General features: G+C 39.0%; 1 protein-coding gene across 1 annotated transcript in view; it reads left to right on the top strand.

Moving 5' to 3' along the window:
- Positions 1 to 17,558, top strand: part of NKAIN2 (sodium/potassium transporting ATPase interacting 2) — a 589,780-nt gene that overhangs the window by 247,147 nt on the left and 325,075 nt on the right. The window contains exon 2 of the mRNA XM_075414118.1: positions 12,983 to 13,120. Within this exon, the coding sequence (XP_075270233.1) occupies positions 12,983 to 13,120 (138 nt within the window). The remainder of the gene's footprint in view (positions 1 to 12,982; positions 13,121 to 17,558) is intronic.

Below are 17,558 nucleotides of genomic sequence, written 5' to 3'. Positions count from 1 at the left end.
AGCTTCTTACAAAGAAAGAACATGAACATCACGTCAAAAATATCGTAAACACTGACAACCATTGGCAGCTCTGGGCAGAAATCTTCTGGCACTTTGGTTAGTTGCCCACAATACAGAGCTGTCTTTACCCTGGAGTTTTACTTTTTGGCATGATTTTCTTTGTATAGTGAGATAAATTACGGGAAAAATTGATGACGCCTGTTTTTTCTTCATATTTTCCCAGATGTCCACAAGCTTTATCTATTCCTTCTTCTATCCAGTGCAGAGCTACCTGTCAATAGTAGGGCATTTTGAATGGGCAATGATCCTTTCTTTCCTTGGCTGCAGTAACAGAGCAGCAGGAGTGAAAGAGGTTGACTGTGCTTCAGTTATTTTTTACCCCTCAGAAAGCAAGCAGTTCTCATCAACAGTAGTTCCTCTTCCACCTAACTGTACTATTTGCCGTGGAGGTCTATTGCCTGCATCTTCATTGTAAATGCAGTTCTAATCAGCATGTCATTGGACTAGAGGTAAACCAGAGGATAAACCACTCCCCCAGTCAAAATAGTGCCATGCAACACAAAGCAGGAACCAGCAGGTGCAGCATTCATTGCATAAAGGTATGCTCTTTCTTTAGCAAAGCAGCAGCACACACAATATTATCACATTATCTTTTCTTGAGTTAAAAATAGTCTTTCTAGAGAGGTCACTACACCACTAAGAAATGAACAGACATTTGGTGTTATGTAAACATTATTTTTTCCTGTTGTGTCATTAATAATAGGAATCCACTTTGAAAAAAACATTGTAGTTACCCTCAAATAATTGTATTAAAAGCTACTGTCTAGCAAGGGTTATAAAGTCAGTAGACAAACATCATATAAAACACTGACTAATATGATTATAGGGAAAAAAAGCTCCACTGCTTCATTTTTTACAATCTTGTGTACAATAGCATACGTTATAAAATTAAATTGAACACTGTTAGCCTTCCTCTCCTAGTCTAATCCACACTAAATTGGTCAAAAACAATTATAAACACCTCTTTTTTAACAAGTCATGATTGGATAGATGATTGTTTTTTGTATAATTTGAGGAGGTCATTTACTAACAAGCTAAAGCATTTAAAATGACTAGATTTAAGCAGCTAACCTAAAATTGTCAGCTTTTTTTTTTTTTTACTAGGCACTGCAGAAGAGTCTAGCTCAGGCAATTTAATTTGCCTTTCATAGTTTATCACAAGGCTCATGATTATTTCTTACAACAAAATATTCAGTGCAACAAATTAGTAGATTCTGCTATGTTGGTTGGGCTGCGTTCCAATTGCTGCCTTAGTGATGCTAGCTGCCTTCAACACTGCCAGCACAATAATTATTGCTGAGTTTTCTAGACCTCATCAAACCAGCAAGGTGATCACCCCCTTGGAACAGCTGGGGATATGAGGTATGGAAAAGCAGAAAGAAATTGCTGCAACTCTGTGCTATCATGCCAGAAAGTGCCACTTGAATGATGGCAGCTATTGGCAGGGGTAGGCCACTGCTGGCGGAGAGCTTGCAGCAGTTCTAGATTATAGCTTTTGCTGCTTCCAAGGAGAATTACTGTGGGCACTGAATTAAAGAAAGCAAATTGGGAGGTGGGGAAAACGAAGATTTGAAGGCAAATGCAGAAGGGGAGATGATGATTTGTGACAATGAAGCAATTTTTGGTTTACTATAGGTGATTGGCTCTTTTATGAAGCAAAAAACTTCCACAAATACTATAATGTCAACTATGTAGGTTTGTTAGGCAGCCCTCTCCAGCCTGTGTCACATAATTAAGGTACCAACTGGTGCCAGCAAACTGATGTCAAGCTTGTTGCAATATAGAGAATTATACTACTATTTATCAGTATTTTACCATCTGAAGTACAGAAGCAAAGTAAAAAAAAAATATTTTTTTTAGGTATTTAACATCATTGTCATCATCAAAATACCTGATGAGAGACTGCTACTGTGCTTGGGTGCATATTTTGGATAAAAAAGTAGACAATCCAGGATACTCAACACTAACCTTTACACAAAATAAACACCTAGTGAAAATCAGAGTTTAGCCTCAGATTAGTTGATGTAAATTATCTCCGTGTAAATCACAGAACATTATTGACTGCAGTAAATATTTATGCAAATAAGAAGGCCCTTTATATCCCTCTAGTATCTCTGCTTGCTTTCCTGTTTCTCCCTTTTGTGTGAACATTTTAATTTTCCTCCAACTACATTTTATTTTTTGGACAATCTACTTGCACAGAAGTGGAGTATGTTGACACCATTCTCATCATGAGGATACAATGACACCTATTAGTACTATAGAATACAGCAAGCATTCATCATGTGTGTTTAGTCTTTTGTCAGAGCTTTGCATCTATCCTTTTCCTTGCCCCTCACATTTTTAATTTTTCAATCTTAACAGACTGGGAGTAGCGTTTTGTAACTTACTATCCCTTAAGCTGGAACTTTATTATAGTATTTCATTTTTCACTATTTGTTACCTTGTAGATTGATAAACCTTGGCTGAAAATGGACAATATTTCAGAAACAATGTACTTAGAAGGAGATATTTGTATGCATACATGAACTGGCATATTAAAAAGAGGTCAACATACAGTATTAGTACATCAGTCATTATGGACTCGGTTTTTATTCATTACATTTGTCCTCAGGACTAGGTAAAGGGAATGTCCAGTCTGCGTTTTAATTTTATTATAGCTTTAATATTGGAAGAGGCAAGAGAATGAGACAGTAATCTGTACTTCTTGCTTGTATTGCAGAGGCTGTGCTTTCCAGGAGCAGGTGATGGGTTTTGTATTTCTTTCAAACAGAAGGCTTAGGGTCCCACTTGCATAAACATACTGTTTTATAAAACCAGAAAATACTTCATGTTTTCCTTGAAATACTTGATGGGATCTTTTTGAGGGTAGTGTCTGACTGACTACTCTAGCTATCCACAGGCCTTGGAATGGGGACCCCTACCCAATTGCCCAGCATCTAGGATTTTCCTGTAATGGCTACGACTGTGTAGAGTGTGTCATATGCTGCCTTTTTTTCTTGTAATCATGTTTCAAAGCACACTGGATACAAACAGTGAAATATTGAAAATTGCTGCAAATTGGCTGGCTCTAATCAACAATTCTTGAGTTGAATCAACAATCTGGAAGTAGCCAATGAGAATACTCAATTTTCTTTACAAAAAGCTTCACTTCTAGGGTAGAAGTTTCTGTTTGTGGAACTGGGTTGTAGACAACAATTGGTGTTCCCCAGCTGTGGGTGAATTTAAAGGTGCTAGACCTGGGCCACTGGGCATCTGGAGGATGAGCTCTGAGACCTTGTGCTTCTCCCTGGGACTCTGGTGCAGAGAGCAGATGACAAGTCTGACTCTTAAGGTAGCCATGTTGCAGAGAATATGTGTTGCTGCCTTCAACACTGCTTGGAGTTCCCTAGGGAAGGATGGCTTTATACACTGGTAACAGGCAAAGTTTAGCAGCTACAAACTTTTCTAACTATAACTCATGTCAATTATCTTTCTTCCATAAAGTGGTCTTCATAGTTTAAATGTCGGTTTTCAGGTTATGCTAAGATATGAAAATGTAATAGGTGTTTCACATATTCCGTATAAGAATAATGAATATTTCAGCAGAAGCATCTTAAGAGAGAGGTTTCTGTAAGGTCAGACAAAGTCAACATCCTGCTTATCCGGGTTTAGTTGCGGAATGAGCGACTACGAAGCAAGAAACCCTTTGTGCCTTGTGGTTCTGGCAAGGATTAGCTGTCATTCTCTCTCTTGCTTTGTGGACACTCCTACATATCTGAATACAAGTAAAACCACCATAGTAACTCTGGATTAGATGTTTTCACTTGATATAGTGCTCTGATACCAAATGCTCAGTTCTTATTATCACAAGTCTCAGTCCCGATGAGATAGTGAGTGATCCCTGCCTATACCACTCAAAATTATTTCACTAATGAGGTTTCTTACACATGTGCCTTTCCTGCTGAGGAGTACAGGCAAATTTTTTTTGTCGTTAGAAAAAAACCTGTTGTCAGGTCTTAAGCCACATTCTATTTTTGGCTGAAGAAACATACACAGAAGATGGTTTCACTGCCTCTTGTCAACTCCAAACAGCGTTATCACATCTTTGTTGAGTTTACAAATGTAATATATAGTAATTTGAATCACTGTGTAGAAACTATTTGTATCTTTGTGAATGCAAGTAAGACCTGTTTTGTTGTCAAATATTTCCATACAGACAGAAACAATTTGAAAGTATTAGATAAGGCTAATCTGTCTGAGTGCTCTCTGAATGCTTGATTTTGCCTTCAGACTTTACCGGAGGCAAGTTCAGATTCTGCAGTTATAAAATATTAAAGCATAATTCAAAAGTATTTTTATGTTCAGAGCTGGCTCAAGGCTTCTCAGTAGTGTCAGTAAAATTGAATTTTGCCACCTTAAAGACGAGGTGTGGGAGCCAGGGTTTCAATGCTCTTGCTAGAAGAAGGATGCGAAGCAGAGAGAGAGAGGAGTAGGACTAGGGCAGAGAGGTGGAAGGGAACTCCTGAGAGATCAGTCTTGATCTTCCCATTGTCAATGACAGAACAGAAGATGAGGTTGAGCATGTCAGCAGCATTTAAACCTATTCCCACCAGTGGTCACTAACCCATCTATCATGAGCACTCCTTGGCCCACAGTCACAGCTAGCCTGCCTCTGCAGACCTATAACATAAGCAAAATAGGCATCAAGCCCAAGACCATGCTCATGACCTACCTGGCTTTGTACCAGGTAGTCACATGAAGCTAACAATGCACAGTACTGCCTCCAGTAAATGCTAGGTTCTCAGTATGTTTAAGTAGTTTTGTTAATCCTTGAACCGATCTTAAGCTCACACCAGTAAACTGGCACAAATTCTGTAGCAGGGTCCTGTAGCTGGGGCAGGCACTGTGTTTCTATACTGCTTCCACGCCTGAGCTGGCACGCAAAGAGACGTCAGCTGTGTCTGCCTTGCACTCTCTAGTTTCAGAAGCACCACGGGAAGAGGCAAAACTCACACCTCTGCCACTGTGATACAGGCCTGCACTCTAAATCTGGCCTTCTAAAAGTAAAAATCACATCTAAGCAGGTATATTAAACTGTTCTTATATATTCTATCTTCTGTGACTAATGCTTTGTTAATAAAGGGGGGGGGGTGGTGGTGTTGTGCTTATCTGATTTTGAATGCTCCTAAAAAACACATGGGCACATTTTACTTAATGCTTATTACACTCCTAACTGGGACCTGACAGCTGAGTATATTGTGCTATAACATTATCTTGATTTTAAGGAAAAAAGGTAACTTGACCCATATTATCAGTATGAGTTGTTTCAGTGTGTCAGTTTGAATGTGCATTTTTGTGCACATTTGATCCTTGTCTTCACAGTTTTGATGGAGTGCAAATTTGTCTTATTAAAATAATGCACAAATTGTTATTACAAGTGTTCATGAACAGGAAATAAAATACTCCATAGGGATTAAAATTCTCAGCACCTCTAAGTTATTATTACTGAGGTTGAGCCTGTAGCTGAAATACAAACTTCGTGATATTTAGCCTCGTGGGTAGAACAGTTTACATGAGATTGGTTTTTCACATTTGCTTTCAGGCATGCAAAAGGATGTGGTTCTGATATATTCTCAGTCTTGTTACTGTTGGCTAGCCAGAAACAAGAAACTCTGTAGTCTTAAAACAAACACACGTGCACACACACAAAATTTGCTGTAACAATAAGATTTGTGATCTAAATTCTAGCAGGAACTTAAGACTCCAGCCTATTTAACCTAGTCATTGGGATCAGGTGGGCAGTTGTATATAAAGCTTTCCTCTGAAGACAAATGAATGAAATGAAATACTCTTCTGGTTTCAAGAGTATTGATATTTACTATATCTCACAAATTCTGAATTTTTGTTGTTAAGTTTGTAGCAAAAGTGAATTTGGTCTTATAAGGTAAAAAAACCCCCACCTGTAGACATCTGAGACAATTATCTTACAGCTCTGTGTACCTATGTGAAGTGTTGTCATGAATTTAAGTATTTGCTCCAGGTTTCAAAATTTTACATGTCTTCAGTGCAACACTTATTTGATTAGTTTTTTATCATAATTCAGCAATATAGTTCCTGTAAGGTTATTCAAAAAATTATTTTAGGAAGCAGTATTAAAAATACCAAATAATTCAGTGTAAAATTAGGAGCTTCCCCCGTTTTTTTCCCGTCATTTCCATTTTCATGGATATTGATGTTTCATAACTTCAGTGGAGAAAATATTTTGCCAGAATAGAACTAATTCATCAATCATCTGGCAGTAATTTCCTCTTTTTTTCTTCCTGTTCACACAGGAGGTGATTCTTTCAGGGAAGTACTTGGAAGATAGGGTTTTGATTTTGTTATTGTTTGAGTCACTGGCTCTCCATGTATGTATGATGGAGTCTAAATGTTTACAAATTGTGAATATAATACCCTGAAGTTATGTTCATTGCACAGTAAATCATCTTTATTTAAACCAACTGTCAGCTGCGCCAGCTCAGCTTTGGCTAGAATCTTTCTTATTTTCATGTCATAAGTAATAATAACTGAAGTGTTATTTAGATAACAGTTCTGCCTCTCATTACTACATAACAGAAAACCTACTGTAGAAAGCTTATATTTACCAGGTTTTTGTTATTACTGTGTTCTGTTAGAGAAGGCAGCAGCTGAGACTTAGAATATGCTCTGTACCTGTGGAGAGCCCTGTTGTCCTCAATAGGTCACAGCAGAAATCCACTTGTACATAATACAATGCAGGGATGTGGTCCTATGCAGGATTTTGAAAAACTATGATTGCCTTCTTATCAAGTACAGTGAAGGCCTATTCCTTCTCTCAGCAGCATCATATGGATTAAGGACAGAGGCTTAGTGTTATGTATGTGATTCCTTTAAGAAACTAATGGACAACTGGAAAGTAATTCCTTCTTAATTTTAACTTGAATTACCTGTGCTTGTGATGGTTTTCATTAGAGATGCTGAGAACACCATTGTGTTCACAGCTCTTCACAGAACTTCATTTTAGTTTCACCTTTCTTCTTACAAAAAAAAATTCAAATAATTTTTTCTTTCCCTGCCATCTTGCAGTAAGGACTTGACTCACATGCACATGTACACTCGCAGATGTGTAGGTGTATTTTGTATGGATTTGACTTTCAAAATATTATTCTGTTTTTCTTCTGGGTAACTGTGGAGAATTCATTGAGTAACTGGGCCCTCTATCTCAGGTTACTATCTGAAATTTTGGTGAAAAATTAAATGAACCTCTCTAAGGAATGACACAAATATATGCACTCTGCCTCAAAATAATGGAAGTGCTGGGGGAAGGGTTAGCTGGGGATGTTATATGTGATACAGGTAGGCTTTAGCATTAGAATTCTTTCCTATACCACAGGCCCAAAATACTTGTATTTATTGGGCTCTTTTTAACTTTCTATGCTGTAGTACCTAGAACTGAAAGCCATTAAAAAACTCTGTGTCTAACTTAAAAAACACAAGCAAATTGTTAGAAGCTCTGAGCATCTGATGCAACATAATTGAGCTGAGGGGACTTAATGAGTTACTGATTAGAGCTTAATTTCTGTAGCTCATTCTTAGTGTGCACCAGTCATGATATAAACCACAGTTGCTTAATTCTCCTTCACTGCTATTTAAGCTAATACTCTCTTCTTCCTTTGGAGTGAACTGAGAGCCTGTTACCTTGACTCAGCTGGTGAGCCCACGAGTTGAGTGCGACCCTGTTCCAGGCCCCAGCATACTGGGTGTCTCTGTACTGTGTGTGTTGTCCAAGGGCCCTGGCTGGCGGGGACCATACATACCCGTTTCTGTGTGTCTGCCTGTGTGCACTTTAATTTATAGCAATGCAAAGTTTTGATTCTGCCTCGTTATGAAGTAGTCGTGGTTGAGTTTCTGCTCAAGGAGCTTTCTGAGGAAAGGCACTTTGTCATTTTCCATTTTGGGGTTTGTGTTATAAATCATCTTTTGACTGGTTTCTCCTTTGTGCTTCCTGTCAGAAATTTTAGTCCAATCATATTCTTTAAGAATCATCTCAAAATGGTTTTCTTTATCCTCTGGAAATTTAATTCTTAGATCCCTCAAGGTCAGTAACACTGTTAACCTATTAACAACCAGCCTCTGACAAGAATCCAGAAATAGTTTGAGCTGTTCCAACTTGACAGTACACAGGTTGATTTTATTTTGTATTTATTTTTAAAACAGCTAGCAGAAATCTGGAAAAAAATAATGCATTAGTAAAAATAGTTCACTGTAATTACACTTAACTCTTCTATAATTTTATCAGTGATTACATAAAGTAATCTGTCTATGATATTTTATTTCTTTGGAAACTTAGAACATGATGTGGCAGATGTTTATTTTCTAACATTAGGAACTGACTCTGCTTAACCCTACATTTTGGTTCACTGCATTATTAAAATGGAGTTGAATTTAAAACGTATTTTTCTTTTCTTACCATAGTGTACGTTTTCATCCAAAGGATCCATTTTTCCTTTTTCCTGGTCTTGTTCTAAACTCTTGTTTCTAGAAGAAGAAAGAAAACGGACAATTGTTTATCTATTCCTAGACTTTAAAGATGAATATTTCTTTATCAGTCCTTTCCTTGCTCTCTGTAATGTCCTTGAAAAATTATTAAACATTTGAAGATGGTGGATATGATTTGGAGAAAGAAGTGCAGTTATTTAACCAGAAATTATAAGTTTTTAAAGTAAAGGAAAAAAATGTTTCAAAATCAGGTCTATATTTTCTCTTGCTGTGTAAGGAAATCCCTTATGATTCTGGCATATGTGGAAGAGAAGGACTATATGTAATACTGTTTTTACAGATTTTGCCAGTACTTCGTCCTACTTTTTGCCTTTCCCCTTCTAGAAACACAGACCACATGAAATTTTTGTTTGCGTAACTGCATGTGGTGAGCCCATACCATTCTTCTGTTTGTGGGTTGTTTTTTGTTTTGTCTCCATCTTCATCTCTTCAGGAAGTAGTAATAAAGATCTAGTTCTGTCTTATATTTTCCATTCGATAAATCTGTGATGCACCTTGCTCTGGTAGTCTGATCTTCTAAGGAACAGCAGCTGCATTTCTGCAGCATTTTGTCTCTGCACAGCCTACCAGAATGCTGCCATTTCACATATCCAACAGTCCCCACACACAACTGATTCCTTGGAGTGGCAGGAGAAAGTCTAATAGCAAGTTTGCCGGTGGCAAACATGAGGCAGATACACAGGTACAGAGGTGGTGCAGACTCGTCTCCTTATTCTACACAGCCAATATTTACTCACTGCCTTGTATGCCTTGTTTTCCAGTAGGGCCGCCCACCAGAAGTTTCAACATGGCCACAAAATCTGAGGGAGTGGTTGCTTGGTACTAAAGAAATTGCCAGTCATCAAAAACAGAAGTACATTGTTGTGTGGGAAGTGAAGATTTCAACAAAATAGCCATTTATCCAACACAGCCCCATAAATAAGTTTTGGTCGAACTACTGTGTCTTTCACCAAAAAGAAATAAAATAAAGCATGTTTAATGCAGGATAGGGCAATTTCCTTTTAACCTAAAGCTGCAACAGCAACATTAGGTTTTCTACTTTTTTATATAATTAAATACCATGCTGCAATTTTGCTTCGTAATTGGCATACTTAACTGCTGATTTCGTACTGGTTGAATGATTTACGTCATCCCTTGTATTTTTTGCCTGCTGAATCCCTACTATTAGTATAATGGAAACTTGTACAGTCTAGACTCTTTTTGCTGCTGCTTTGCTGTTGTCATTTACTTTTTGTGCAGCTGATGAAAATAAGAGCTCTGTGCTCAGAGTGAACATTTTCCCTTTGTTACCTGTTTAACAGCTCTTAAGGTGTAGCAGGCCTTTTGCTGAAACCACTAACGGACTTCACACAAACCTACATAACACTGCTTTATGCCACAGATTTGTCTTTAAGTAATTGACTATGTCAGTAGTCAAGGAAATATTTCTTAGTGATAAACTTAGAAGCCCAGAGAGTCTGAGTTTCCATGAAGTTCCTAATATAGCTTGGCCTTCATTCTCTTTATTCATCTCGTTGTCACTAATTGGAATGTTATGTCTTGGGATTCTGGGAACTCTTCTATGATATTGCTTTGCTAAGGAGACTTGTAGGATAGCACAAATCAGTCCATTAAGATTTTAGATGGTGCAGGACCAGAATCTCTTTCTGTCAATAAATTCATACAATAAAATGCTAGGCTGGCTATAAGCTGGATGCATTGTGTGAGAGGAATCTTTGTTATAGAGAGGAATTCAGTGGTTGACATAAAACCCTGAACTTTCAAATTCAAAATGATATGCCTGACAAGTTTCCCCAGGGTTTATGGTGGGTTGACCTTGACTGGATGCCAGGTTCCCACCAAAGCAAACTCTGTCATTCCCCCTCCTCAACTGGACAGGGGATAGAAAACATAATGAAATCCTGTGGGTCAAGATAATGACAGCAAGAGATCACTCACCAATTACCATCATAGGCAAACCCGACTTGATTTGGGGAAATTAGTTTAATTTATTAGCAATGGAAATAGAGTAGTATAATGAGAAATAAAACCAGTATCTTAAAAACACCTTCCTCACAAGCATCCCTTCTTCCCAGGCTCAGCTTTACTCCTGATTTTCTCTACCTCCTTCCCCCACAGGAAGGACAGGGAATGGGGGTCGCAGTCAGCTCACCACACATTGTCTCTGCTGCTCCTTCCCGCTTAGGGGAGGACTCCTCACACTCTTCCCCTGCTCCAGTGTGAGGTCCCTCCCACAGGAGACAGCTGGCCACAAATTTCTCCAAAGTGAGTCCTTCCCATGGGCTACTGGTCTTCACAAACTGCTCCAGTGTGGGTTCCTTCCACGGGGTGCAGTCCTTCAGGAACAGACCGCTCCATTGTGGGTCCCCCATGGGGTCACAAGCCCTGCCAGCAAACCTGGTCCAGCATGGGCTCCTCTCTCCACAGGTCCACAGGTCTTGCCCAGAGCCTGCTCCAGTGTGGGCTTCCCACAGGGTCACAGCCTTCTTTGGGTGTCTGCCTGCTCCAGGGTGCGTTCCTCTGTGGGCTGCAGGTGGATATCTGCTCCACTGTGGACCTCTGTGGGCTGCAGGGGGACAGTCTGCCTCACCGTGGTCGTCCTCATAGGCTGCAGGGGAATCTCTGCTCTGGCACCTGGAGCACCTCCTCCCCCTCCTTCTTCACTGCCCTTGATGTCTGCAAATTTCTTTCACACATTCTCACTCCACTCTCCAGTTACAGTTGCTGCAGGTTGGGGTTTTTTTTCACGTTCTTAAATACGTTATCTCAGAGGTGCTACAGCTGTTGCTGGTGGGCTCGGCCTTGGCCAGCAGCGGGTCCCTCTTGGAGTTGGCTGACACTGGCTCTATCAGACACAGGGGAAGCTTCTCGCAGCTGCTCACAGAAGCCACCCCTGTAGGCCCCCTGCTACCAAAACTTTGCCACGCAAACTCAATACAACCTATCTTAAAGTTAAACATATGGCAGTAAGTACTACATAATTAACAGTCTACATTTGCAATGCTGGTGCAAGTGTAGTCTTTTTAATAGCAAGTTTTCTTGCTTACTTCCAAAAAGAAATTGTCGGTATATCAGTGGACTGTGGCATGAAAATCGAAAAACTCTCCTGTAGCTGTACCGTGCTAGAACAGTGGTGAACAGTAGTTAGTTATTTGTTTAGTACTTGATCTCAAAAGGTGTTATTTTTAAATGAATGGAGTGTGTCAGATACACCTCATTCAATTAATCCACAATGTAATATAAACTGAGTAAATCATCACCTGTCATTTAATAAGACTTTATAAAGAAACAGCCTGCTTTTTCTTTCATGCTTTTGTGTGTGTGGTATTGGCATTGTTGATGTTATAATTATTTTTATTTTTGTTTTATTTTCATTATTCACATTTTCTTGAAACTCATCTATTCACCATTCCAATTAGTGAAATTGTTGGAACGGTGTCAAAGAAACTACTTACCCATTCTGTCTAAATTCCCTTTATCGTTACATTGCCTTCTAATATTCACATCAATATTATTTTTATCAGAACATGCCATTCTGCTTAATGGTTGGGATGCAGTGCCATATTTTGATTTAATGTCTGAACACCAGTGAAGAGACACTTACTGTTTGAATTCTGAAATTATTTCTACTGATACTGTTAGAAATGCAGGTTTTCTACTTTCTGATCTATCTGCTTGGAGTGATATTGCTTGAAAACAGCCATCAATAGCCCAAGACTGTTGCTTAATTCACTTTTTAAAATGAAGTATCTAGAGTCTTGGGTAAACAGCTTATATTTCAGCTGATATTTGAGACACTGGGAGGAGGAAACTAAAGTTGCCTGTAGAACTAGGTCAAAAAGTTGCATGCATTTAGTTACAGGTAAAAGCCTGCTAATGGGATAGCTGGGGATAGAGGCAAGAGAAAAAATCAAAAGGTAGGGAAATAGTGGAAGTAAAGAGACAGAATTAGGCTGAAAAATGGTGGTTGTGAATGGAAGCGAAGCAGCATAGCAGATGTCATAAGCCTGCCACTTACTTTCAGTGTTGATATCCTAGAACATTATAGCATTTGCTGGTGTATATAACATATGATTTATGTTTCTCCTCCTGCAAATATAGCATCCTAGTGAACAGTGTAGAATCTGAGTAGAATTGCCCACATGAATATTTTAGCTAAGTGAATATAACTCAGTAAACTGTCAGTGAGAAATGCAGCTTTCATTAAAAGGAGGTGAAACATTGCAAACTCATTTCATTTTACTGCTGACCAAAGTATTTTTTTAACTCTGGGCAATTATCTTGGGTATGGGAAGGGGAAATGCCCTAATGGATGTTTTCTGGTCTGTTCTAATCTATTTATGCTTTTGCTTTTTAATCGTAGGTTTCCGTGCTCGAGAGGCAGATATTTGATTTCCTTGGTTATCAGTGGGCACCTATCCTGGCAAATTTTATACACATTATTATAGTCATACTTGGCTTATTTGGAACCATCCAGTATAGACCTCGTTACATAACAGGAGTGAGTATTTAATTTTATTTATTTATTCTGATATGCATGTGGAAAAAAAAGGCATTCCAAACTATTTTTGTAAATCAAAGACATATCCTGGTTTAACTTTCTTCTGTAATATTTTACATTAACTTATGCTTTTGAGACACCTAGACACCTGCAAAAATTAAGTGGTAACAACCTACAAAAGTTGAAAGTCAATATGATCACAAAATGTATAACAATATGAACTTTCAAGAAATGAAAGTTTAAAGAATTACAGCATCCTCAGAATTACAGGGATTCACAGCAAGAATAAACGCTAGCTATAACTTAGATACACTGGACCTCCCCAACAGATCCATGATTTATAACAGTTACACATTATTGTTATTAACCGTCGTTGCTGGAGTGCCCATCTGTTATGTATATCCCTCCTAGGAATTCTGGTCCAAGTTGAAAATGAAGTATGACAACACGGTAAGAAATGTAGGGTTGATGAATAAAAGAATAAAAGTAAGGATTTGGACCTTTATATTTTTAATCCATTTCTTTTCCTTATTCAGCTATCCCTCATACATGGACTCAGTATTACTGTGCTCTCTGGTACAATACAGTATTAATGAAATCCTCATTTCATACATTGGGTTTGTTTTTTTCTCCATTTGTAGGTCTATAAAGACAGAATAACAAATCTGAAAGCCATCGTTCAGAACACCTTTTGTTAGAATAGATTTGCATAACAATATTTCTATCAAAATTGACTGCTAATTCAGTTAAAGCTTGTATACTTCTCTGAGATAGACAGCAGTTGAAAAAATTTGCCCATACAAAATTGTATTTTCATGTCAAATGAAAATAAATCCAGTGAATCTGTACCTGCTGCTGCGAAGTCTGTTTCCTCTCATACTGTTCCCTCATGTACCAGTAATCACTCAGGAGACAGGTTTTGCTTGTACCCCTGTGCTACCATCCATAGTGCTGTAGTGTGATGCTAACTAGTACATTAACATTTCTGTCTGTGTTTCTGTCTCTGTGATTTCTTATATGCAGAAAATGTGAGTCCACATGTATAATGTCTTTATACATGCACACAGTTAAATATATTCCAAAAAATATATTATAAATATTGAACAATATACTGCAAGCTTTAAATATTTAGAGTGTTTCCTTCAAGTCACAACTTTGGGAGTTGCGTGAATGTGAACTGGAGTTCTCTTCTTCCATTTCTAATGCTTTGACCAGTACAGAAGGCTTGAAAATGAAAAAAGGAAATTCAATTAAGAGTCAGTTAAATAAAGAGTATAAAAAGTTCCATCCTAAGAGTATTCCAATGCATAAAAACTAGCATGAGCATAAAATGCTTAGCTGAGCTAAACAAAAAATCTAGATTTAAATGGCCTTTTGAATAGGAATACAGTAAATTACCTGCTACAATGATGAGTGCATTGTGAATGGGGAGGAATACCAGCCTTATAAATAGGTACCATTCACAGGAGTTTCTGGATGATACTGTTTGTGTGACACTGGCCTACTAATTTTCACACATATTTTCTCAGAGCTCGCTCTCACAGTGTAGCCCATCTGGCTTTGTGAGTTTGCCTCCCTGTATCCTTTCATTGAATTCAGTAGAACCAATCTAAGACCAAATTGTCTTGCTAAGATTTTATAATAGACACCTGAATCTGCCGTCTACCACAGACTGCTTAGATAAGGAAACAATGACGAAACTTTCATCCTTCATTTAGTTGGATCAACAGAGGAGTGTTATGATTTTTTCATTTCTACTAGTGATCTCTTTCGAGAGCATCTAAAGTCAGGATGGGGGACAGGGTACTGGTCACTGGAGGGAGAGATTAGAGAATTGCATCCTTTTCTTCGGTTCTACTGGGCTCAGAATAGGCACCTTGGGGAAGCTGGGCAAAACTCAGTGGTGTCATCTGACATCAGGAGTAAAGTTACGAGTTCAAAGGCAAGAAGAAAGACAACAGCCTATAAGCCTGCAAGTGTGTAGCTATGAGGTGTTCAAGTGAGTGGATGTAAAAATTCAGACTTCAATAGATTCTGCAAGGGTCAATCTATCTTGAGTGGATGCTATAGGACCCTTAATCCACAGTCACAGTAGTACCTCAAGTATAGCTTGCTTCAACAAGACTACAATAAATTTCTTTTTTCCTGTGCATGCTTCATAAAGGATATCACTAAAATGTTTTCCAGAGGTTGTGAATCATTGGTTAAAGAGAGCAGGGAGGTTTTAAGGTGAGATTTAAAGAAATGATTCAGTGGCTTAGGGAGAAGAGGAAATAAGTTTTAGACAGATGGGACACCACAAGTGGAAGTGTGTCCTAGAACTCTCAAGAGTCACAGTGAGGTTTAGAAGTGGGTGAGGGGAATAGGTGGTTGTGTGGTTTCAGGCCTTGGAAAATAATTCAGATTACGTGGGATGCAGGAGTTGTGGTGGACGAAGAGGACAGGAAATGGAAGTTTGTTATCATGAGAGGGGTTAATCTTAATGTAGGTTCAGCAAGAGCATATTCATTTCTGCTTGTAAACCTAAACCATTAACCAATAAATGAGCCATTGATGCAGGCAGTGAAACATCTGTTCTGAGGGTGGGAGTGTCTGTTCAAAGATGTAATTTCAAAAGATAATAATTAAACCATTTTTTGGTGAAAACAATAATGATAGAAGGACTGCTTAACAGCACTATGCTGAAACAGAATAATGATTTCAGTAGGAATGAAGGTTGGACAGCATAATGACTGAGAGGTAGATGTGGGTTTTAGCAGTGCTATCATAGGTTCCATCAATGCAAATGCCTGAGAGGTAATACCTATGCAAATTATTAAGTGTTCTGGAAAGAAGCAATGCTCTTCACCTGGGCGGGGTTCTGCCTAGAGGCTCAGTTTCTCCCCGTTCCTTCTGCAGAGGGATTCTAGCTGTGCTGATATGCTCAGCACATGTTCCTCACTCTGCTGTGGATTATTAGACACCTGACTAATCTAGTGAGCTTCTACAATGAAGTAACTGCATCTGTAGACAAGGAAAGAGTTATGGATGTAAACTATCTATACTTCTGTAAGGCCTTTGATATGGCCCCCCACAGTATTCTGACCACTAAATTGGAGAGATTTGGTTTTGACAGATGGACTGTTAGATGGATAAGGAAGTGGCTGGATGGCCTCATCCGAAGAGTGGATGGCTCAGTGTCCAAGTAGAAACCAGTGATAAGTCTCTCAAGGGTCTGCACGGAAACCAATAGTATTTAATATCTTTATCAACAACATTGACAGTGGGATTAACTGCACCCTCAGCAAGTTTGCAGATGACACCAAGCTGAGAGGTGCAGTTGATTCGCTGGAATGAAGGGACATCATCCAAAGGGACCTTGGCAGCCTCGAGGAGTGGACCCATGTAGACTGTACGAGGTTCAATAAGGCCAAGTGCAACGTCCTTCTCCTGGGTCGCGGCAACTGCCGGTATCAATACAGACTGAGGGTTGGATTGAGAGTAGCCCTGCTGAGAAGGACTTGAGGGTACTGGCAGATGTGAGCTGGCAATGTGCACTTGCAGTTCAAAAAGCCGATCGTATTCTGGGCTGCATAAAAAGAAGTGCGACCAGCAGGTCAGGGGTGGTGATTCTCCCTCTCTACTCTCCTGAGACCACACTTGGAGTCCTGTGTCCAGCTCTGGGGCCCACAGTATAGGAAAGACACGGACTTCTTGGAGCAGGTCCAGAGGAGGGCCACAAAAACAGTCAGAGGGCTGGAACACCTCTGTTATAAAGAAAGGCTGAGAGAGTTGGGGCTGTTTGGCCTGGAGAAGTGAAGGCTCCAGTGAGACCTTATTACAGCCTTTCAATATATAAAAAGGACTTACAAAAAAGATGGAGAAAAACTAATTACCAGAGACTGTAGTGGCAGGACAAAGGGCAATAGGTTTAAACTGAAAGAAGCTAGGTTTAGACTGAACATAAAGAAGAAAATTTTTACCATGAGAACGGTGAGGCACTGGAACAGGTTGGCCAGAAATGCTGTGGATCCCCCATCCTTGGAAGTAGTCAAGGTCTGGTTGGATGGGTCTTTGATAAACATGATCTAGTGAAAGATATCCCTGCACATGGCAGGGAGGTTGGACTAGATGAACTTTAAAGGTCCCTTCCGACCAAATTATTCTGTAATTCTGTGAAACAAAGAGAGTAAGGAAATGCCACTGAATGAACTGGTGTTTTCTGTTTCCTGCATTATGGAAAACCTTGGCAATCTCATTCTACTGTTCTCTTTACATTTCTAGAAAGCATTCTCCGAATATATAAGAAGGACAAAAAGTTCTTTTTCATTGTACTGAATGTCATTCTCTTCTCGAAACAGAGGAATCCACCTGACAGGTGAAGCCCACTTTATGGTTCTCCAGTGTTACAGAGGTAGCACTGTAAAACTAAGTACTTTGTTTCTTCACTGCCATGGGA

Source organism: Opisthocomus hoazin, chromosome 2 (genome assembly GCF_030867145.1).
Source record: "Opisthocomus hoazin isolate bOpiHoa1 chromosome 2, bOpiHoa1.hap1, whole genome shotgun sequence".
Classification (NCBI taxonomy): Eukaryota; Metazoa; Chordata; class Aves; order Opisthocomiformes; family Opisthocomidae; genus Opisthocomus; species Opisthocomus hoazin.
This window is presented reverse-complemented; position numbering and strand designations above follow the sequence as displayed.